This window comes from Electrona antarctica, assembly GCF_951216825.1.
Source record: "Electrona antarctica genome assembly, chromosome: 4".
NCBI classification, from domain to species: domain Eukaryota; kingdom Metazoa; phylum Chordata; class Actinopteri; order Myctophiformes; family Myctophidae; genus Electrona; species Electrona antarctica.
This window is the reverse complement of record NC_136809.1, coordinates 35357510-35382839: the sequence shown is the minus strand read 5'-3', so window position 1 is coordinate 35382839 and position 25330 is coordinate 35357510. Positions and strand designations below refer to the sequence as shown.

At 43.4% G+C, this 25330-nt stretch overlaps 1 protein-coding gene across 1 annotated transcript; it reads left to right on the top strand.

Moving 5' to 3' along the window:
- Positions 1-67: 67 nt before the first annotated feature.
- Positions 68-20300, top strand: LOC306921286 (metal transporter CNNM1-like; the record flags this gene model as incomplete). Its single annotated transcript, XM_079498395.1, has 12 exons — positions 68-694; positions 1378-1911; positions 2802-3117; positions 11144-11287; positions 11822-11959; positions 12619-12788; positions 13064-13154; positions 13538-13686; positions 16004-16256; positions 17387-17491; positions 18663-18764; positions 20183-20300. The coding sequence occupies 12 exons, from the start codon at positions 68-70 to the stop codon at positions 20260-20262; spliced, it is 2709 nt and encodes a 902-aa protein (XP_079354521.1). The 3' UTR covers positions 20263-20300.
- Positions 20301-25330: the final 5030 nt, after the last annotated feature.

The window sequence follows — 25330 nt, the reverse complement described above, 5'->3', positions numbered from 1 at the left end:
ACGTGACTTTGGCTCGTTGGAGGAGAGTGATCGAACGCCACATACACACACACACACACACCGCATCATGGCTGCGGAAGATGCGGCCGCCCGGTGCCGAAGCACCGGAGGAACCCCGTCGTCCTTCCTCCTCCCCCGGGGCCGGGGGGCTACCGTCTCCCTCTCCCTCTGGCTGCTCCTCCTGCTCGCTGCGGCGCCTGTCCGCGGCCGCATGCTCGGCTTCCGCCCGGAGGAGACCGGCGGAGAGCTGTCCGTGGAGAACGGGGTGCTGAAAGCCACCGAGGGCACCCGCTTCATGCTGCGCGTGTACTACTCCGCGTCGCCGCAGCAGAAGATCAACCGCACCGCGTCCGGGTCCGCTGCGGCGGGGGCTCGCGCCAACAACGCCGCGCCCTGGATAGCCTTCATCGAGGAGCCGAGTCCCGGGAGAGAGGGCCAGGTGCACCCGAAGAGGAACCTGTGCATGGACAAGCACGCCCGGACGTCGGACATCGAGGTGATGGGCTCCTTCCGCTCGGCCTCGAGCCAGAACTCCGTGCTGGTGGAGCTCATCGCCAAGGACCTCCGGAGAGGGGAGAAGATCAAGCACTACTCCATGTGCGCCTTCGACGGCTCCAAGTGGGAGCACTACCGCACGCGGGACTTCTGGGTGGCGGTGGTGGAGCGCTCGTCGGAGCCGGACCTGTGGCTGCAGGTCAGTGTTAATTTTGTTGACTAGAGTAAGACTAGAGTAAGACTAAACAATAACAGAAGACTATAGGAATAAAGCCCAAACCGCAGTACCACACCAAAGGGTCTGGGTCCCCATGCAACTCCCCGGCGACCAAGTGTTGTTGTTTGGGCCATTGAATTGAACCAGTTGAATCACTTCGGGTCGACGTGCAACAGGACATATCACACCGCTGGGACGAACGCTAAAACCCGTCTCGACCCTTTGGTGTGGTTTGGGCTAGAGCTAGAGCTAGACTAAATTATGTGTTATTCAAAAGACTAAGACTATCTTCTCTGGCAAAATTAACATTGCATTACATTGCAAGACTAAAGACTAAGATTTGATATTTAGCCGACTAAGACTAGACTCCAAAGGGTCAAGACGGTTTTAGCGTTGTCCCTGCTGACCCACGTTGACCCATGTTGACCCTAGTAGTTCAACATGGAATTCAATGGCCCAAACCACACCAAAGGGTCGAGACGGTTTTAGCGTTAACTCCTTTCAACCGTTTGTTTGGACCCAAGGAGTTGCATGGTGACCCTTTGGTGTGGTTAGGGCTTAAGACTAAAACATTTAAGAAGACTAAATAGGACTACTAAATGGTGTGTTATTCAAAAGACTAAGATTAAATCCACATCTGCTGAAAACATTGAACACTGTTGCAGGTGCTGGTGTCGGTGCTGCTGCTGGGCCTGTCGGCGCTGTTCAGCGGTCTCAACCTCAGCCTGCTGGCGCTGGACCCCGTGGAGCTGCAGGTGCTGCAGAACAGCGGCACAGCCGCCGAGAAGAGCCACGCTCGCAAGATCGAGTCGGTGCGACGGCACGGCAACTACGTGCTGTGCACGCTGCTGCTGGGCAACGCGCTCATCAACGCCTCGCTGGCCGTGTGGACGTGCCAGATCCTGGGCATGACGTGGCTCTCCACCGTGGTGTGCGCCTTCGGCATCTTCTTCGTCGGCGAGATCCTGCCGCAGTCGGTGGCGTCGCGCCACGGCCTGGCCATCGCCTCCAAGAGCATCTGGCTGACGCGGCTGCTCATGGTGCTCTCCTTCCCCATCTCCTACCCCATCAGCAAGCTGCTCGACCTCTTCCTGCAGCAGGAGATCTCCAACTTCTACACACGCGAGAAGCTCCTGGAGATGCTGCGTGTCACCGACCGATACAATGACCTGGTGAAGGAGGAGCTCAACATCATCCAGGTACAGTATGGTGTGTGGTGATTCTGTGTTGATTTTGTGTATGTCTTTAAATGTTTTGATTAATTGAAAATGGAGGACCCTGATACAAGTCTTAGGGCTTTTTCTGATTTTATCCTCTTAGCAGTTTTTTGTATTGACCTGTACCTTCCTTGAACTGTACCCATTCTGCAATCTGTTAAATACAATTTGCAATGAATCAATCAATTTCGTCGACTAAAACTATGAGGAACTATGTTCGTCTGTGATCTTTTTTCACTGACGAGAACTACTGTAAGTAGGCTAAAAACAAAATAAAACTAAGCTATGATGACTAAGACTAAATAATATATTGACAATTTGTCAACAAATATAAACAAGACTAAAATGCTAGGAAGGGACTAGTGGAGAAGAGATCAATCCAGTAGAACAGTAAAGGACAAGTCATTTTAAGTTTGGTTATGCTGGAGTGTTGCACTCTAAAAAGAGCAGTTCTACAAGCTCACAGCGCGCTGCAGCGTAGATCGGCTATTTTCAGCATGCAACCAAGTGTAAAATAAGTAATTTAGGTCGCCATCAAGGCCTGGCAAAATGCATTGTCGTTCTATAGATTCATCTATAGATTTAGTCGACTAAAATCTGATGATATTTAGTCGACTAAAACTAGACGAAAACTAAAACATTTCATATGACTAAAACTAAATGGAAAAATGTATCAAAAGACTATGACGAAAACTTAATCTGAGGCCCCATTTCCACCGAGGTTGAACTGGTTCAGTTCTTTCCCCCGCCTAATATTGAACCAGTTCAGAGTGTTTCCGCTGAAAATGAATTGTTTCAGAACCCTAAAAGTTGTTTCGGAACTGCAACCAAAATGTTTGTCCAAATCAACACTGCCTCCTGCCCGCACACAGGGCGCGCTGGAGCTCCGCACCAAGACGGTGGAGGACGTGCTGACGCCGATCAGCGACTGCTTCATGCTGGCGTCGGACGCCGTGCTGGACTTCAACACCATGTCGGAGGTGATGCAGAGCGGCTACACACGCATCCCTGTGTTCGAGAGCGATGAGCGCTCCAACATCGTGGACATCCTGTTCGTCAAGGACCTGGCGTTCGTGGACCCGGACGACTGCACGCCGCTCAAGACTGTCACGCAGTTCTACAAGCACCCGCTGCACTGTGTGTTCAATGACACCAAGCTGGACGCCATGCTGGAGGAGTTCAAGAAAGGTAGGGAGGGCGCGGCTCTTCAAAACGTGTCTGTGTGTGCTTCTCAGACTTTTTGAGGGGCGCTAGTAGCTCCTATGCCCAGCTTTGTGTGTTTGTGTACCTCATAGCAATGATTCGATAGGCTCAGCACCCCGTAGCGATGATTTGATTGGCTGAGCAAAGTATGTATTGAGGATAAAAAGTGAGGACAGAAAAGTGACGACGCAAATTGTCATTGGCCGGCGTGAGATGATGTATGATGATGAGAGTGCCCCTCACTTCACATGGGTGTGATCTTTTATTTATTTCAAGGACTCCAGACTGAGTGTGTACGTTTGTACATGCTCAGTTACAGACCTGTAAGGGAATATTTTGGACCTAGCCCAAGGACCCCACTTTGAGAACCTGCATGTTGGTTGTTGTGTCCTGGCCAGCATGTACTGTATACATAGGCCAAACACCTGAATGAATACAGTACATCATTGATTCATGTGTGGTTTGTTCCATGTGATATGGAATATCTGAACCAATATAGGCTACATTTGTCAGGACGAGTACATAGATTCATTGAAGAGGATTTTCACTTCAGGGTTGTTCCAAAACTAACCTACATAATGATATTGGTATTCATCTGATCTGGCATTGATCTGGTATTCACTCAGAGTATGGGGTTAGCCCTGAAAAGTGTATTAGGAGTTTGAGGTTGCCTAAAGTGACTGGATTCAATTCTGTGCAGGTGTCAATGAGTAATAATGTAATCCATGATGATGCATAGCAATTGTTAAAACAAATCAATCAATCAATCAAGTGTATCTGCCTGCCAGCCTGTCAGTCATTGTCTAGCTATGGTGCTGGTTTCTTTTAATTTATATGAAAACATATTACCAAACATAACTGCTGGGGACCCCCGGAAATGCTTTGGCCATGTCTCGCGACCCCCGCCCTGCCCCCCTCCCCACCACCAACCAATACAAACTGACTGCAAAAATAACCTTAATAATAGAGAAAATATATCATAAATTAATACAGAAACCAGATATAATCATTAAGGAAAGTGTATGCATGCACCACGTACTATGTAAACTCTTAATTTCCATTTTCCAGAACCCATGTGTTAGAGAATGACGGTGGGATGGATGTTGCATGGTGTGGAAAATAAATGAAAGCAAAGTTGAACACTAAGCATAACAAAAGAGAACTGGGTGGAGAGATGATTCAGAGAGAGTCTACAGGGAGGGAGGTGACCTGCATCTGTGGTTCCCTGACTCCACATGGTACATGGTGTCACACCATCCATCCCAGTCCCTCAGATGACATCAGGGACTGATGCCTATTTATGGCATGACTCTGCAGGAGGATAGTCATCTGTAAGAGTAGTGGTTCTCAAACCGTTTTGATTTCAAGAACCCCCTTACTTTAAGGGTCCAATTATTGATTACTATCAATAATTTAGCTGGAGACCTCCAGTCCTCAAGGACCCTTGGTTAGGGTGACCAGATCCAAACTGTTCATTTGAGGGACAGAAGTATCACTTGTGTGGGACAATTGGGATGGGGGGACGGGACAGGGTTAGCAACTTATTACTTAAGTATATGCCTTGATGTCTTATTCGACCATAGGCCGAATATATTCATGTTAATGAATAAAAACATGCTTAAAAACATGCTTAAAAACACATCTAGCAGGAATTGAGAAAGACAACTATTACGGGACTATATATTAGCATATTGACATTTGAACACTGCTGCCTGCCAGTCACAATGTGGGACAGGGTCTCAATTTGTGGGACGCCTGAAAAGTCTTGGAAATGAGGGTCCCACGCAAAAGGGGACATCTGGTGGTTCATGGACCCCACTTTGAGAACCACTGTTGTTGTGGTTGGATATGGATAGTTGATAATGGATAGTTTTCCTAGTTTTCTCTCAGTTAAGCCTTAGCACCAGTGAGCCCTAGATCTCTCTCAGTCAAGCCTTACACTTACAGCACTATTGAGCCTGTGCAAGGCAGAGCAGGGCTTGAATAAACCCAATTAGTCGGTCATCGGTTACCACGGAGACATGCATTTGAAATGTCTCGGCTCCGGTTGTGATGGTTAAAGCTTTGCACCCTTTATTCTGGTTTAGGACAGTTGCCAGTCGCCATCACTTAATGTGTAATGGCTAACACCGTATCGTCTCAGTCGGGTGGAAACCTCATTATGTCCAATACCTTTCAGGATTGATTCAAATTCAAAATCGGCAGATCTACAAGCTGCGTTTTGGGCTTGCAGATGCAGATCTGCAAGCCCAAAACGCAGCTTGTAGATCTGCCGCTCTTGTGTGAAGCTGTAATGTGATCAAGTAGGGCGTTAATTTACAAACAAACAGAAACAGTTGAATTATGGAGATAGGAGGTTTCCGCCCGACAGCAACAATACAATACTGCTAACGTTTTCAGGTTAGAGTTGCGTAGGCTTATTTGATGACCGTTTAAATACACAGAAAAGCTCTTGACCTGATGAAGACCAGTCCACATTCGCTATCATAAAGATCTCTTACCTTTACTTTCTCTCGGATCTCTTCTTTGTTTCTTCAGTGTTTGTTCCTGCAGATCCTAGCCTCACCAGGACATTTGTTGTATTTACTACTTTTATCTCATTTAAAACTATAAGACTTATAAGACTTATATGCCTTAAAACATTATACTTGCCCTCTATAACTAAAATCAGAAATGAAAAACACCTTTAAATATTGTATTTCTCCTAGACTAGAAATAGTATGTTTTTCAGAATTTTCACTGAATATAAGCTGCTGCCATCGCAAGTTGATGATGTCATATGTCCATGTGTGGTCCAGCCTATGGAATTTATGGAATGCATGTGCTATAAATAAAAAATCACACTTGTGTGAAGTGAGTGGCGCTCTTATCATTATACATCACATTCCATGCTCAGCCAATCAAATAATCACAAATCACTTTTGGCGTCTTCACCTTTCTGCCCTCACTTTTATCCTCAATATGTACTTTGCTCAGCTAATCAAATCATCGCTATGGGTCAGCCAATGTTTGTGTTCACACAAACCCTAAAAGCTGAGCATAGGATGGCCTAGCGCCCCTCAAAAACAAGTTTGTCTGTCTGTCTGTTCGTACCAAAAAATGAGCATGGTTGCTATGGTCACCCAGTTCATACGGGTGTGATTTCATTACGTCAGACATTACATCAGACCACAGCTGATCAGTCTATATAAGACCTTACACCACTCAGTTCACACGGGTGTGATTTTTATTAGCACAATCCATAGGACTGGACCACACATGGGCAAATGACATCATCAACCTACGACAGGAGTTTTCCCTATTGAGTGAAAGATTAAAGGTGTTTTTAATTGTAAGTATAATGTATTAAGGCATATAAGTCTTATTAGCCAGGGATCCTTTTAACGTTTTTCCCCAAAAGTTTCTTTTCCTCAGCACCACTGTCAGGGTGCCGTTCAGCAATTAATTTGAACGCATCGAATGTGCTTAAGTTCAAAGCATTAATGTGTGCATATTAAGTATGAGCATGTGGCAATTACTGAAGAGCACAGTGCAATCTCAGCTAACCTGCCCTGAATAAACTAGAAATACCGTTGTATGCCTTCCCTGGCCAGCTGCAGTTTACACCCATGTCTGCCCAGACGTATAGCCTAGTAGTATAATGTAGTGCGGTGGTTCTAGGCTGCAACCTTTTTTGGGGGGACCCCCACCTACTTTGAGAACCAATACTCAAAAGGGTTAAAAGAGGTGGGGTTCCCAGCGGCCAATCACAGGCGGACATACCCCGGCTGGGTCTTTGCAGAGAGCAGAGGCAGAGTCAGCATTCTGCTCTGCAGGGTTTGTACTGAGTGAGGACATGGAGACAGGAAGGTAAACACCAGAGGACACCTTCACAGGGGCTGAGCTGTGAGCTCTGCCTCTCTCTGTGTGTCTCACACACACACACACACACACACACACACACACACACACACACACACACACACACACACACACACACACACACTTTCTCTGAATGCTTAGCTCAGTAAAAAGTATAAAGGAGGATGTTTCTTACAATGGCCCCTCTTCTGCCTCCCATCCCCTTCCCTCCCTCCCCCTCCCTCTCTCTCGCTCTATCTCTCTCTCCACCTCCATTCTTAGCCCTGTCTCCCTCTTTTGTTCTATTCCCCACCTTCCTCTCTATATACTTCTCCTTTTCTCTTTCTCCTTCTCAGCACATTTCCTGAATCCTTCTCTTCCTTTCCCCCACCTGTTCATTCTTACGGCTTTGATTGATTCAAACATAAATGAAAACAGTGTAAGGGCCGTTCAAGGCAATTCAATGTGCTTTAGTTTACACAAAACATAAAGCAAGGGAAACACAATAATAAAAGTATAAAATAACAGGATGCCTGAAACAAAACAAGTAAAATGTATAGATACAGTGCAGTGGGGGAAAATAACTCAATCAATGACAGCAGCAAACTGCCAGTCTTTAGTTGTGTCTTAAAATAAATAAGATTGGCAGCAGACCTGCAGTTTTCTGGGAGTGTGTTCCAGGTATGTGATGCATGAAAGCTAAATGCTGCTTCCCCACTTCTATTTTTGGTTGTAGGGGCAGAAAGCAGACCTTTGCCAGATGACCCGAGCGGTCTGGATGGTTCATGATATTGTAAATTAATACTGGAATGGACACTGGAATGTGTCTGTGTAGCTGCATGAGGAGTGTGAGTCATTGAGTGTGAGTGGAGATTGATTCCAATCAAGATACATATTTGGAGGATTTAGCAGGTGTTGGGAATGTTCCTAATCAGGCCTAGGCTGGGGTTGCTATGGTGATCAATTGGCTCAACACTGGTCCAGGGACCACCAGTGGTCCTCATTTAAAAGATGGAGTTAGTAACCAAATGGACCCTTATTAACTCTCAAGAGTTCAAATTATTGTTAAGCATCTACATCAGGTGTTCCCAAACTTTTTTGACTTAGGTAACATTCTTCCCCCCCTTGGGGGGAAGAATGTTTTTATTTGTAGGGTTCATTAAAAAAGAAAAAAAAGAAAAAACTTTTAGTGATGGTGTTTGAGGGTTTCTAGTGAGAGCTTGTCATGAATGGCAAGAGTTGAGCATTTGTTGAACCTCATTGCATTCAAATAATCTAATAACCATATTTCAGTGTATTAGTGACAGGCTGTGGAGCAATTACAACAATTTACAATGTTCGCATTTACTGTAGCAGACGTTCTTTATCCAGAGCGACTTACAGTACACTTACAGTACACTTACAGTACAGTAGGCAATGTAGACACGTCAATGTAGGATCATTATTCATAGGTAAATCAGGAACCTAGCATCAGTCTAAAGACAACCTAAGCCTTGTCATGTATTACTATACGGATATGTTGTGCTATGGTCAGGTATTTCATACACCTGAATAAAATTCAACATAAATACAATACAATGTAAAAATGATTACAAATACATTTTAACCATAATTGTTACTAAACCTGCGGACAAATGCACAGTTTGCGCACCAAATGTGCACTCTTATGTGCATAAAAGTACATCCGGGGTTAGGTTGGGGTCGCAAGTTAATGGCAGCATTATACTGTAAGTTAATGGCAGCATTATGTTGGGCTCGGGGCTGAAAGGTTTGGGAAACCATGCACTGTCTACACAGTACATACAGGTAGGGTTGTCACTCAAAAACATAACATTTTAGTTGACAATAAAGTTGGCAGTTGCAACACAGATAGTTATAGTGTGATTATTAATTGAATTGTGTTCTGGCATTGAAAACCAGTGTGTGTTTTAACCTTATATTTGATTCTTGCCTTAATGTCCTGCACCCCAGCCTAATTATACAGATAAATTATGTACACACACTTTATACTATATTATACACAGTAAAAACTTTCCAAAAATAGCTAAAGCTCACAGAATAGCTATAAGCTCACAATGTGTCCTATTGAATTCTACTGTAGATCTATACTATTTTAGCTTTTTTTCAACATTGTACGGTGGATGGTGTAGCATGAGGAAAAGAGCTGATCTACAAGCTTGCCACGTGTCATGAGCTTATAGATCTGCTGTTGTTTTTTCTATGTCATCTGTAATGACATGCCCAAGGATGGAAGGTTGAAGTGGTTAATGCTTCTCTCTTTCTCTCCCTGTGTACTATAGCTAAGAGTGACCCATTTAGCCATATCCACAGCACTGCCAGAATAGTGTCTGTCAGCGTGTGTGTGTGTGTGTGTGTGTGTGTGTGTGTGTGCGCGTGCGTGCGTGCGTGCGTGCGTGCGTGCGTGCGGTAAAGTGTTAGTGAGGTAGTAGTTGGCAGAGAGTGGGCAGCAGAGAAAGCAACCGTGGGGGGGGGGGGGGGGGGGGGGTTGTGGCCAGAGGGACAAGGATCCTTTGTGTGTGTGTGTGTGTGTGTGTGTGTGTGTGTGTGTGTGTGTGTGTGTGTGTGTGTGTGTGTGTGTGTGTGTGTGTGTGTGTGTGTGTGTGTGTGTGTGCGTGCGTGCGTGCGTGCGTGCGTGTACAGTATGTGTGTACTGTGTACATGCGCGCATGTATGCATGTGTGAAGCATCAACTGTGAGTTATGTAATGGATGATGAATAATAGACACTAGCTGCAGTCTGCAGCCCCCCCCACCTTTCTGTCTGACGTCTGCCCTCACACACACACATACGCACACATATACGTGCGCACGTGCACTGCACACATACAGCCCGTATCCTCCCTAAAGCGTACCGTGCCTATATTCCTTCAGTGATATCTCTATTACATTTGGACTGTGCATTATTATCCTGCCCCAGCTAGGACGGCAGTCCAAATGCTTTTGTTTCTCAAATATCTCAGTTTTTTTCCTTTTCTTTTTTTCCCCTGTAAATTCTGAAGCAGAATATGAGTTGTTTTGCAGCAGGCAGTGCTACGAGGATTATACTTGTCACCGTCTAATTAATTACATTTCATCGAAATGCAGCACATTTATAGGAATGTGCTGAAGGAAGAGATATCCTGCACTACTGTATGTACTTGACTTACAGCAGAAATGTATTGAACAGAAGACAATGTTTGGGTAAGCTGAGGCTTCATCGGGTGTCTGAATGAACAGATTGACAGACATATGCTATGCGTGTGTTTGTATATATAGCAAGGTCCAATTGTGGAGCTACGAACAACAAAAACACTTTTCAACAAGTCAGTAAATGGAAGAGAACATATTGAAAAGTATGAATAAATAATGACGTCCTAAGTAGTGTAGGCGTGCAAAAGAGACTTCCTATGCTATAGGAATGTGTTTCCAAAATGTAATCTGACCATCTGACCTCCTGATATTAAAAACAGAACCATTCATAAATGACTGCACTACTGATTTTAAAGACGGAGACATGCATTAATGACTACACCACTGACTAAACTCTAAATTGTCTAATGGGAGGGCAGACCACTCCGTCATGCTCATGTCACTATGACTCAGCCATAACCATATATTTGTATGCTTTTGTGTGACGCTGTACGTCGATCAAGCAGGGCGTTCATTTACAAAAAAACAAGAATGACTGTCATAATGTCATAATTGCCAGGTGTAACAAGCTCTTGTAGCACCAGTTTTCGTTAGTTTCCGACGTTCCTTTGTTGGTTCACTCACTGTGTTTTGTTATGGTTGTCCTCTAGCTCCTGTTAGCTCAAAACATTAGCTTCTGTTGCCACTCGCTCCGCGTTGCGGCGTTCAGAGTATGGGTTTTTATGTCGTTCAGACTATCATTGGCTTTGTAAGGTCGCTAGGAGGCAGCCAATCATGACTAGGTCGTCACTAAAGTCGTCACACTAAAGTGTCCACACTAATGTCGTCTTTACTGTCGTCAGCAGAGGTGGCTGCAAATGTAGTCCAGGCGCTTTTCAAGCACCTGACAAAAACCTTATGAGTGTCGGATAAGAGGTTCATGCCCGACAGCAATAACATGTACCTTTACGACTGCACACAATGTGTGTGTGAGAATATATGTGTGTGTGTGTGTGTAGTAACTGTTGGGTGGTCCCACACAGGGAAGTCCCACCTGGCCATCGTGCAGCGTGTGAACAACGAGGGGGAGGGAGACCCCTTCTACGAGGTGATGGGCATCGTCACCCTGGAGGACGTCATTGAAGAAATCATCAAATCGGAGATTCTGGACGAGACTGACCTCTACAGTATGTTCATTGTTTATGTTTATTGTTTATGTTTATTCAGCTCTCAGCATTATCATAGGTTTAAAAAGACAGGTGCCATTAAAAAGAATTATTCACTTCAAATCTAAAACATGCCAATTGCCTACCGGTATCTAAAAATCTAATAACCAAAAACTCAAATCTAAAATCAAAAAAGAATATGCAGACTCTGCACATGTATGGGATTGGTGATTGTGTGTATGTGTGTGTGTGTGTGTGTGTGTGTGTGTGTGTGTGTGTGTGTGTGTGTGTGTGTGTGTGTGTGCGTGTGCGTGTGCGTGCGTGAGTGTGTGTGTGTGTGTGCGTGCGTGCGTGCATGGGTGGGTGGGTGGGTGTACCAACCACTCCTATACAAACCACCTCAGAGCTAGGTTAAAGGTGCAGACTATTCGTTAATATTTGGCAGCCTAGGCCCTAGGACATACCCACAGACTGGTTGTTGGAGGCTTCAACAACTTGGGATGCCCAAAAAGGAGGCAAAAAGGCTGTGTGTGAAAAATGTGTATGTGTGTCCAGCTGACAACCGTAGCAAGCGGCGTGTCTCCCACCACGAGGGGAAGCACCAGGACTTCTCTATCTTCAAACTGGCAGAGAACGACATGGTGAAGATCTCTCCCCAGCTGCTGCTAGCCACGCATCGCTTCCTCTCCACAGGTATATCTACTACCTTGTGTGTGTGTGTGTGTGTGTGTGTGTGTGTGTGTGTGCGTGCGTGCGTGCGTGCGTGCGTGCGTGCGTGCGTGCGTGCGTGCGTGCGTGCGTGCGTGCGTGCGTGCGTGCGTGCGTGCGTTGCGTGCGTGCGTGCGTGCGTGCGTGCGTGCGACCGTTCTTATAGATTTGGCAAAAACAAGCGTGGTTTATAAAATAAAATGATGTGTGCCCCAGAGAAGACCACATCAACTCTGCCAATCGGGTTCAGCTCTATTGCCACGGTTGGTTTGCCGAGTGGGAAACTGCTTTGTTCAATTTTAAATTATTTTTAATATAGAGCAGTCCGGGGATCCCCAGGGGTCCATGACAGGGATCCAGGCAGGGGGTCCCCAGAAAATAACAATTAAGCCGCATTTAATATTTTATCTATTCCAAAATACTAATACAATGTGAGCTGCTATTTTTGAATCATTTTGACAAATCTTGACAAATCTTCTCCCCCATATGGGGCTTCTCTGACACAAAATCAAGTAGGAGTCCCTTGGTATGAAACTGTTCGAGAGCCACTGAAATAGAACATATACCATCTCCAGTCTCCACCCAAACCCACCACCCAAGAGCATGCGACTATTTGATCACTTCATTCATTTTCTGTCTCTCAGAGGTGGAGCCCTTCAAACCAGCCCACCTGTCAGAGAAGATCCTACTGCGTTTGATCAAACATCCCAGTGTGGTGCAGGACCTGAAGTATGACGACAAGAACAAACGGGCTCCCCAGCACTTCCTCTTCCAACGCAACAAACCAGTGGATTACTTCATCCTAGTCCTGCAGGTACTATAGGAATACTAAATTCCTATATAGCTTGTAGAGCAGCTCACTATGTTCACACGAGACCATCGTATGATTAAGTATGCATTCGTGGTTAAAAGTTATCCATTATTAGACTGCACAGAATGAGATAAGCACCAAACATTTACTACTTCTCATCATTATTGTGTCATATATCCTTATTATTGCATGGTTCTTATTAGATACAGTAAAAACAAAATAGAATTATAGCTAGTTTATAAAATCTGGCTGTGGATCAAATTCATCTTCTGCTTCAGGGTCGAGTGGAGGTGGAGTTCGGTAAAGAGGCCTTGAGGTTCGAGAATGGAGCGTTTGCCTACTATGGTGTGCCAGCAATTATGCCCACAGGTGTGTATATACGTTAATAAGCTTAATAAGCTCTTAATTAATAAGCCTCTAATTTCATAATAAGCCTCGTTATTAATAAAGGTGCTAAGTATAGCCCTATACGTATCACTGATTCATAACTGATTCATAAAGAGGCTTATTGTCCGAGCTGCTCCAGTGTCCTCTTCAACGTTTGCTACTTACTAATTACTTTGACAACTTCTGAACAGGCATTGAACTGCGATATAAAACGCTTCGCACCATGTTTCGAGCTTGCAGATCTGCTACTTTTTATGTTTTTGTGTGACACTGTAGTATGAAGTGTGGCGTTAATTTAAGAAAAAACACAAAAAGTAAATGTAAAAACACCTTTCCTGATCTCCTGATCCTACGGTTTCTTCCAGTTCATAGATCCCCCTCTCGCAGCAGTGGTTTGGACCGCTCTGAATCCATGCTGTGTGGAGGTAGCATGAACCAACTCAACGGAGGAGGGGGCAATGTCTACCTGCCTGACTACTCCGTGAGACAACTGACACACCTGCAGGTCATCAAGGTAAGGGTCACACAGTAGCACTCAGCTGCAGCTGTGCTTTTTGTCTGCAGGGGCCACACTTCGTAGACCATACCCCGAACACACACTGTGACTGTACCCCGAAAAGAGAATTTAAATTAGTTTAGGTCAGGGGTTCTCAAACGTTTTAATGTCAATGACCCCCAAATGTATAGGCTATGTAGGAACCCACCATCAATATAGATGAATGAACACATCACTCTGGGTTTAAGGTCTAGTTTAGCCTCGGAAACAACATGTGTTTTTATTTAGAGGAAGAGAAAAGGTCTAGTTCAGTGGTTCCTCATGCCGTGTTCACACTGGCAGCTACAAAGATATAGGCTACCATTCAATGGAAGCCAGCGACATGAAGAGACAAAAAGATATAGGCTACCATTCAATGGAAGCCAGCGACATGAAGAGACAAAAAGATATAGGCTACCATTCAATGGAAGCCAGCGACATGAAGAGACAAAAAGATATAGGCTACCATTCAATGGAAGCCAGTGACATGAAGAGACAAAAAGATATAGGCTACCATTCAATGGAAGCCAGCGACATGAAGAGACAAAAAGCAGTTACAAAAAAAAGTTGAGCTGGTTTCAACTTCAGCTACAAAGATACAATGCTACAAATATGCTGTGTAGCTTTATATCTGCCAGTGGGTTCCAAATTGACCTGTACAGGTCTGTAACTCTAAGAGTGTAGTGTACAAATGGAACCGCATTTTGACACAATGAGAGTTATGGAGGTCCTTGGAATTAAAAAGTGTGAGAACACTGGTTTAGTTTGCAAGCATGGGGAGCATGATTGTTTTGACACATGGGAGTATCTGTGTCTGTCAGGGGGTGTCAGGGGGCTGGTATGATTTCAAGAGTTGGGAGGACTTTTCTCATACATACACACAAGACTGTATTGTTAAAAATGACCTTGCTGCAATAGCTCAACAGGACAGAAGAATGCAGACACACATGATAAGAGTGAAGTCCATTAGACAATGACTTCTGCTGTGAACAGATTCCATTGACTGGCTGTGACTGTGGTACCTGGAAATGAATCTGATAGAGACAGTTTTCCCACACAGAAAGCTCCTCGTGGACTTGAATATTTTATTCCCGTTTCACACACAAGCATAGTTGTTTTGCTTACATACTCAAAATTGACCCGCTTAAGGCTAGAATCAGCTACAGCTATATTTTTGTTGATGCCCTCTACTTTCGACCATACTGAAATAAAACATGTTTAATTTAGTGTAGTTTAAAAATGGGCAAGCTACTGTTATCATTGCAAGATGATTTCGTCAAATACGCTATGCACAATATATATATATATATATATATATATATATATATACTGTAAATAGGCTACAGTATATCGTTGCTGTCTGGAAGAAACCACCCAACTCCATTTTTGAGGTTTTAGATTTAATAAATCAATGATATTGAACATCCTTTACATCTATGTATTGGTAAAAACATATTGAACCAATGGAAAGTATTAAAAATCACACCTGTGTGAAGTGAGGGGCGCTCTTCATCATACATCATCCATTCGTAGGACGAAAATGTGTGTTGGTTAAAATATTGAACCAATGAAAAGTATCAAAAAGCACAAACCTCCTAACTCTACTTGAGCTGGATGGGTTTTTTTTTTTTCAATCCTGAAAAATGAACATTTTGGAGCAGCAGAGATATATAACGTCACATGTACATGCGGTTTGCTCACGACATCACATTATTACGGCCATTAGGTTAGTGTGAGGTTAGACTTATAGGTTAGGGATAGGTTTAATTATAATGAGACTTGTGTAGATGAAATTTAGATGAAACTTAACCCATTCTGGGCGGGAACCCCTTTTGGTGTTTTAACTAAACATTATGTAATACTTTAGCTATTGAAAAATAGCAGATCTACAAGCTCATAGCGCGCCACCGAGTGGCGCGCTACGAGCTTGTAGGTCTGCTATTTTTGAAAATTCGTGAAAATGCGGCACAAATCTTTGAATATATATTCTTTCAGAAGACTTTTTTTTATTTCGACGTCAGGCCCTAAATGGGTTAAGTGTAAGGGGAGGATTTGATGTAGCAAAAGAGGTCATTAGGGAGATGGTATAATGCTAATAAAAGGTAAGTAGTTAGAGGAACCATGAACTAATAAATACTAATATATACCTGTATTTCAAATATAAGCCCCACAACAGCTGATCAATGGCTTATCAACTGCCAAGTAGCTCAGTTGGTTAAACTTCATTTCCATAAGAGCAACGGAAATGTCTCAAATGTAGTCAGAAGAAGCCATAATATTAATCCACGTTGTTCAGATCACACGGAGCCACTACCAGAACGCGCTGACGGCCACCCGCATGGACAGCTCTCCCCAGACCCCCGATGCGGAGGGACGTCCCACCGAGGGGAACACGCCCACCCCGGACCCCCCGGCACCGGAGTACACCGGGACTCTCATGCCCCCCAGGGACTACCACATGGGTCGGCCCGCCTCGGCCCGAGCCCGAGGCCAGCAGTCCAGCGTTCCTCACAGCACATCACTGCTCAACGAGAAGAACTGCATCGTCCGTGAGTTGCCTGGGCCGCTGTTGTTTAGGGGACGCTCTGCAAATTGAGTACTTTCTTGTTACTACATCTATCTACATTTATTTTATCTACATGATAGTACCAATACTTTAGTACTTTTACTCAAGTCAATTACTTACAAAAGTCAAGTACTTCTACATTTCAGTATTGATACATTTTATGTTTTCTGAAAACCTATTAAAAAAATATTTATTCAAAAATTATTCAAAATATTGTTATATACTGTACTGTAGCAACAAGAACCCAAAAATGCGTTCCCGTCTTGAAAGGTAAAAACCCCAAAAGGCGTTCCCGTCCAAATAAATAATAATAATAATTGTACTTTTTCCACCACTGATTGTGGTCCTATGTATTCAATTAATCAACAGAGCATAAAATGTTAACACATTATTACATGTCATTAAGAAATACAAAGAGGGGAATAAAGGAAGGACAAACGGGGCAGTGTATGTCCTCCTCATAGCAAGGGGATTTGTTCTATTTACATACTAATTGGTTATGATCCATCATCTTCATCTTCAATAATATAATTATCGTCGCCGTCAGGCAGAAACCTCTTATGCTGCGTTCACACTGGCAGCTACAGAGATACAGGCTAACATTTCTTTCAATGGAATAGATATGCTATTTTCAGCTCATTCATAACTCTCCATTTTGATTGTTTTTCTTTTGTTTTGTAAAAGGGTATGCGGAATAAGCTATGGTTTCAGCCTATACATTTTTGGTCTGAAATGTAAACTATGTTACCACTAAAAGGGTATCTTTGAAAAACAAAGAAAAGGACCCACACAGTCGGAAACTTGCCAAAAATGTTCCTCTTTATTGATTCGACATTTCGGTCGTTCATCAGGACGAATATCCATTTTCGTCCTATGCACCTCATCACCAACCTTTTGAGTTGTGCAGCTGCCTTTTTCTATAAACTAGGAAAAACTAAAGTAAACTAAAAGAACTCATGTCCTCACAAGTATAATAATACAAACATGTAACATTTGTGTGTGTGTGTGTGTGTGTGTGTGTGTGTGTGTGTGTGTGTGTGTGTGTGTATGTGCGTGCGTGCGTGCGTGCGTGCGTGCGTGCGTGCGTGCGTGCGTGCGTGCGGCTCATGGCAGGCAGCAAGTCGGACGGCCAGAAGAGTCCCAGTGACTCTGTGTTTCTGAGGATGGATGAGATTCCGTACATCAGAGAGGACCGCTCTGAGAGTGAGGCCACCACCGGTAAGACCCACAGAGAACATTCACAGCACTGCTCAGTCTGAATCATGAATGAAACAAAGAAGACCTCGGCTCGGCCACTGAAGTCCATGAAATGCAATGAAAGAAAGAGCCATGAATACTGGAAACTACAGTCTATAGTCGAGTCAAGCCACCATTATTTATTTATCAGTGGTTCTCAACCTTTTTCATGTCAAGGAAGACCCCCAAAAAATTTATTTGACCATCATCTGAAAAGAGTTTGTGCCAGGGCCCAGGAGAAAATCTAAATTATTCAAAATGTTTGATATTTTTTAAACGTTAAAATAGCAGACCCCCCCTCCCGTGCCGGACCCCCCTGGGGGTCCCTGGAGAACCACTATAGCAAATTTAAGGAGTTGACCCAAAATTCTTTCCAATCGTGGTAGATGACCAAACAAAAAAACAGCCATAATGAATCATATTCATAATCCTTACAATTGCAATGAAACGATAAAAAGCATGTTGCAAAGAGTTGTACAATTCTAAATGTTAAGAGAAACTAAACAAACGATGAAAAATCTGCATGAGGACGTTCGAAAAATAATTGTACTTGACAAACAAAATACTACATCGCAACTTCAGACTGAACTAAAAGCCAAAGAGAGAGAAAAGGTGGGTCTTTAAAATGGTCGGTGGTGGAACAGGACACAGGACTTGAATGTGGGATGAAAGACTACTCCAGAGTCTCGCAGCGGCAGCAGCAGTAAACAGAGAATAAAAGAACAGTGGAGCAGGAACTGTTACGGGCCAATGTACAGCTTATGAAAAGGCAGTTGAGCTGTCCTGTCAAACACAGAGATGAAATGGTTCAAGGCAGTTTTAGGCATTTCACCAACAGAGCAATTCAATGTGATTCACACAGAATACACAAAGGAAACACAATTATACAATGACTTTAGAAGAAGTAAAAAATAACAGTCTTAACAGTCAGTTACAGTGCAGAAGAGTAAGAAAAAAGAAAGGTAATTCAGTCAAAGGCAGCGGCAAACAGAAAGGTCTTTAGTTGTGTTTTAAAAGAAATACTGCAGCAGACCTGCAGTTTTCTGGGAGTTTGTTCCAGATATGTGGTGCTTCCCCCACGTTTATTCTACATAACAGCACACATAACAAAATGTAAATAGAGGCTCTGTCTCTCTCTGTCTCTCTCTCTCAGACACTTCTGTTCCCATAGAAACAGACACATCTCCCTTCATCAGTGCTCTGTCGCTGAGCGGCTCAGAGGACACACTGGGAAAGAAACTACTGCTCAAAATCAGTGAGTTGTGCACGCACGCAGGCGCACACACACAGACAAACACACACACACACACACACACACACACACACACACACACACGCACACACACACACACACAGACAAACGTACGTACACACGCACACACTCACTCACTCACTCACTCACTCACTCACATGGAAGTATCACTATACTTGCGAGGACATCAACATTTTTGGTGTTTACCATTTTTAATCATAACCCTAATGTCAAGAATATTGAACATTATCAGCTAGTATAGTACATTGGCAGTGTAAATCAGGCTTAATTCTAACCCCACCCCAATTCTAACATTTAAATGCCTAACCCTAAAACCGACCTGAATCACTTCCCAATTATAACACCCCAAATAAAAAAATAATAAAACAACCATTTCTTCTGAGCACCACATTAAAGGCATCAGTGTGAGTTTTCTGAGAGCTGCTTATGAAAAGCTGTAACCTGGCAACCACTCATTCACTGATTCTCGCTCTCTCTCTCTCTCTCTCTCTCTCTCTCTCTCCCATAGCAAAAATAAATACCAGGTTACCCCTTTGGCTTCCATTCACAAACATTTGCACTCAAAGTCACACACACACACACACACACGCACACACACACACACACACACAAACACACACACACTTGGCAGCAGGACGGCCTCCCCTCAAGGCACCTCATGGTCTCTGTTGTCACAAAGAGAGAGAGATTAGGCCCGCTTCTCTTTTGCCTTCCAGAGTCAACACTCATTCAAACATTTATATAATATATACAGTATAAATTATATATCAATGTTATATAATACTGTTGAATTGGAACTCCTGATTGGCAGTTCTCATGATTGTATAATCACAATAACCGAATAGTATAACCAATAACAGTTTTTGAGAGGCACTAGCCCCTCCTATGCACAGCTTTGTGTTTGTTAGAAAAACTAAATAAGTAGTGGACTGCCCACTTTCCTTTTAAAACAAATAGAACAAATTATGCAGTATGTTGTTAAAGGACGACTTCACTGATTTTCAACCCATCTTCATATAAACGGTCCTCACTAATGCTCATGATAATGCGGTACCATTTTTGTCTTCTTGGTCTGTGTCTCAGCGGAGGACTGTGGACACTTCAGAAACCCACCTACCAGTGACATCATCGATGGGGAATCCAAGCTAATAGAAACGGCAGGCTTTCTATTCCTGTAAAGTGGGCATAATATAAGCCATTGTTCTGGCATTAATGCAATGTTTGAAAAGAAAAACCCGCCTAACGATGATGTCACTGGTAGGCGGGACACAAACACAACATTTTTACCCTATCATCATGAGCATTAGTGAGGACCAATTATATGAAGAGAAGTTGAAAATGGGTGAAGTCGTCCTTTAAATCCGACTGTGCGCCAACACCAACCTCTTTGTTCCAAACAGGTCACAAGAAGAGGAAAAAGTCTCGGGAGGGAGAGAAGACGCCCGAGGACATTTCAGAACAGCCACTGATGAAAACCTAGCGCACGTGTGTCTGTATGCGCTTCAGAAGAGAAGACACACACACACGCACACACAGACACACACACACGCACACACAGACACGCACGCACGCACACACACACAGCAGGTTGTTCTACTGGTTGTTGGTTGGCTGGTAAACATCAACCTCTATCAGAGTTTCATCTGAGAACGATACTTGCAGAGAGACACTCCCCTCCCCCCCAATGCTCAAGCTCAAGATGGAGTGGACCTGTGGGACGAACCCGGTGAGCCGGTAGGCTGGAACATACTATTTCAGAAAAAAGGGGAAAAAAAGGCGGGGAGTGGTCTTTGGCAATTATGTCATTATACTGTTATGCCTTTCATTCTCAGAAGCCTCATAATATTGACGCTCCTGAATGGTTGAATGTGAAAGGGAAATTGTGGAATACGTTTAGAGTTTATATACAAATGATATTACACGCGCTCGTTATTTCCTCACTGCTGCTTTGGAAGCGAAGGGAAAAGCTAAAGCTGAAGGACACCAAAGACATTCATCCTTTTTATATCGCTCTCAAATGCACAGGAGAGCTCTGAAATAAGACATTTAGATGTCACCTTGCACGCAATAGTGTTCAGCCAATTAAACCCTGAGTCCTTCCATGCAGAATGTGTGTCAGACTGAGACATAATATGAGTCTCCTCATCTAAAGCACTAAACGCACTCGTATTTATTGGACGTCCAGCTCTTAAGCCATCACCAAGGCCGGTTCTAAATCAGTGCTTCTCCTCACTTTCAAGAGGTTTCAGAAATGTTCAAAAACAGCAGAGGTACAAGCTCTCAGCGCGGCACGAAGTGACGCGCTGAGAGCTTGTATATCTGCTATTTTTGAATAGCCAACGTTAAAATCTAAAATGACACAGTCTCACAGATGCTTTCACGGTTTCGATGGGTTGATTCAGTCTGAACAACAGTTCAGTGCAACAGTATATGGCATTTCTTACCAAGAGGTATGCTGTAAAGTGTAATTTATACTTAACATGATGTGTCGTTATCACAATTTTCACTTGAAAATCTGTTCTTTTCACTGAGCGAGGCAGGCTTACTACAAATTATAATTTATGTTTAAACTGTACACATCAGTAATGGGACTAATCTGAGTGTGACCCAACCTTTAGATATGTGTTCGGTTCTGTTTTGAGGGAAATTATTCACTTCATAAGGTCCCCTGAAGTGAGAAAGCAGTCACTTATAAATGAGTGCTATCTTGTTCAAAGTGAAATTAAGCTACTATAACCATTTTTGTTGCCTTAATGCAATAGTTTGTTTTTCATGGGAAAGCACGTAGCATGAAAAAATGACTTGCCCCATAATATTTTCAGATATTGTATCTATCAAAAACATCGCAACAATGCACCTTTACTGAATCTTAAGGCACCATTTTATCAAATCTTGCTATACGTAGGTACTGTACATATATCATTTCTATCGGGCAGAATCCTCTCCAGATTTCAACTTTTTAAATTAACTCCCTATTTGATTATACTACAGCGTCACACAAAACCATCCAAAGTAGCAGATTTACTTTCGAGCTTGCAGATCTGATACTTTTGCTACATTTAAATGTGAATCCTGAAAAGTAACAGTTCTGAATCTGGACATATATGAGGTTTCCACCCGACAGAGACGATATGATCTCTCACACATTTAGCCCAGAACATCTCACTTCAAATGTATCATTTCCACACGTCTCCAGAAATAATTATTTGACGGGATCGAAGATGGGATGGGTATCACAAACTTATTTCTTTTTCCTTTTTTATATATCTGTTCATTGATGATATGTACTATATTGTTGTATTATATTTCAAGTTGAAATAATACCTTTTGGCTGCATGGACCAATACTATGGTGGGTGGGTTAAGGTTTACAATGAAAATGTTAAAAGTCCTCTTACCACAGAGTCTCTGCCAATATGCAGTTATGCATGCTTTAGTTATTGCCAACTCAGCATGGTGCTCACTTTTCAGAGTTTCAATGGTGATGGTGAACATACTCCCCTTAAAAGTGGGCACTATAAGGGGGGCGTCCGGGTGGCACAGTGGTAAAGGTCATGCCCACCACTGTGGAGACGGGTTCAATTCATCCACAGCTCCAGCTTGGCATGGCCAAGCACGCCAATGAACACAATTGGCCATATGCCCCCCCTGTCTCTGCAATAGCAACACCCAAAGTTTGGTCCAGGCACCTGTTCCACAGGAAGTGGAACTGAGGATAGCATGTTCCTCCACATGCCTTGCGTGTTACTCACTGTCAGCGGGAAAGAAGTGGCCATCACGCATCGGTGGACCCCCAAATTAACACATATTAGTCCGCAGACCCCCATTTGAAAGGATATGCCAGCAGGGCCCTAATTCATATCAGTTTGATATGAATTAGGGCCACAGTCCGCCCAATTTGATACCATTTTGATCTCTCGGTCAGCCTTGGACAGACAACCCGGTTCCATTTGTACACTCAGAGGTACAGACCCATACGTCTAAGGGACCCCCTGAAGGACCCCACTTTGAGAACTCTACACCAGTGGTTTTCAGAGTGGGATCCACCTTGACTTTATAAGATGTGCTATTTTCAAAATATCTTTAAATATTTTAACAACACAAATCCTGTATGGGGGATCGATCTCTGGCCTAAAGTCTTGTCAGCTGGTGGGTCTGCTGGCCAAAATGAGTTGAGATGAGTTACACACTCTCCACAAGACCAACACGTAAAGTCTGCCAATGACAGGCGATGACTAAATTGGGGGAATGAAAGACTGTAGGGGAGGGAGGGGGAAAGCAGCTATTGTTGGCCAAGCATACTTTTATTCCTTTCTTGCAAATTGTCCCCTGAACAAAGCAATCGCTACCCCAAAAAAGATGTATGAGAGCAATACTGAACACCCAGATGACAGAGATTTGAATGTGAATTTAAGGACAAGAGGTTTATGTCCAAGAGAATGTTGTGTATTGGTGTCCAGTCCACAGAGCTTATTTTTTGTAAGTGATCAAATAGACCAGCAGTGCTGTTACAATTCAGATGATCAGACATAATTGATGTTATTATAAAGCATTTCAAGTCCAAGTGTTCTGTACAATGTTAGCCTATTTCTTCACTGGAATAAAAACAAAATGCCTGCTCCACTTTTCAGTGGCTTCCCTTTTTATCCGAATGTTGAGGTCTCACTTATCCATAGCAAGAACGCTCGCACCAAAACATGCTTGCCTCCATATAGCATTAAGACAAGTAGCACACTGCTCCATAGTTGAATGTGAGGTGACATCTTGAGGTTAAAACGCAGAATGTCAGCTAAACTTGATTTGAGTGTCTTCATAAGTAGAAAGTTGAATCAGACTGATGTAATTCACATACATTTATAAACAATTTACAAAGGTGCAACCTAGTTCAGGGTGTTTTGTTGAATTCAGTGCCCCAGTGTTTTCCCCCTATAGCCTGGCCGGTGAACATCCCATCAGATTCTTAACTAATTTAGTCATTGTTGTCAATCTTGTCAATTGTGTATGCTACTGTGGTCCTTGCTGTGCCAATCTCCCCACTGCTGTCCTGTGGAGCAGTGGTTCTCAACCTTTTCAGGTCGTGACCCCCTAAAATACAGTACAGTATTAAATTGTCACTTTACTGTCACCTGGGGACCCCCAAGGCACCAGAATCATGACCCACAGGTTGAGAACCATTGGTGAAGGCTGTGGTGCTTGTCGCTGTGCCAACCCCCCACTGTAGTCCTCCCTCCTGGAGGAGGTTGTAAAGACAACCAGATGCCTCCTCCTCTCTGATACACCGAGTCACCAGCTGCTGCTTCTTTTCATCTGACAGCAAGGAGGAGCTTAGTGTGCCGTGCGGCGGTGACTCAACAGGCACACACCAGTTGCTATTAATACAGAGACAAGGACAACAACATCCTCCCGGTGCCCACGTGCCACCTGCTGCCAACACTGCTAATTCAGTTGCTTGTCGGACTCGGAGCGCCCGGCCCAACCGGAGGCACCACTGCTGCCTGCTGGGCATGAGTTTCACCTCAACACTGCACCCAGACACACCTTTTTTTAAATTAAGAACCACCGCACTGAATTATTGGAACTGCAATGATCATTATGTTGCTGTGTCCAGTTATGGACTGGAGCTCAACATATGACTGGTCCCCCAAATTGTGTAAATGCATCTCTGGCTAGAGAGGTGCTCTCACAAAACAACCAAAAAACATATGTTTATTTTATTTTTTTACTTTTGGTGGAAGCCATTTCTGCCTGGACAGGCTTTTTCCTGTACTAGGCAAGCCTCTGTAAAAGCCTGATTTATACTGTCTGCCCCCGACACGCAACCACATAAATCAGACTTGCTTTTCAGTGGTGGAAAGTAACTAAGTACATTTACTCAAGTACTGTAGTTATCTTTAATGTAGTTTTGAGGTATTTCCAAATTTCAATACTTTTACTTCTACAACACTTCATCTGAGAGGAAAATACTACACTACAATTATTTGAAAGCTTTACTAGTTACTTTGTAGATTTATTTTATTACAAAACATACAGTAACCAACCACTTCAGCCCTATATCCATTTCGACAATTTGAAAATGGACACTCTACGAGCTTGTAGATCTGCTATTTTCAAAAGATTTCTATACATTTGAAAAGTTATGAAATGGGACATTCTGCCTAATGAGTAGTTTCTACTTTTGGTACTTTAAATGCATTTTGATACTGATACTTGTTTTGTACTTTTACCCAAGTAAATTCCAGACATTTACTTGAGTAAATGTAGTAAGTAGTAAAAAAAAAAAAAAAAAAGTAGTATCAGAGTATTTCCTTTTTAGTATTATTCCTGCCCATGATGTGCAGCACTTTGTGGCTCATGCCTAGAAAGGTGCTATATAAATAAAGTTATTATTATTATTACATTGCAGTATTGAAATGCGAGTACTTTTACCACCACCACTGCTGCTGAAGAGAGCACCGGATAAAGGCGTAGCTCTAATCTGAGGGGAGGAGGAGGTAGAGAAAAGATAACAGAGAAAGCATCTGGCTGTTAGATGGATGGAGGACAGAGGAG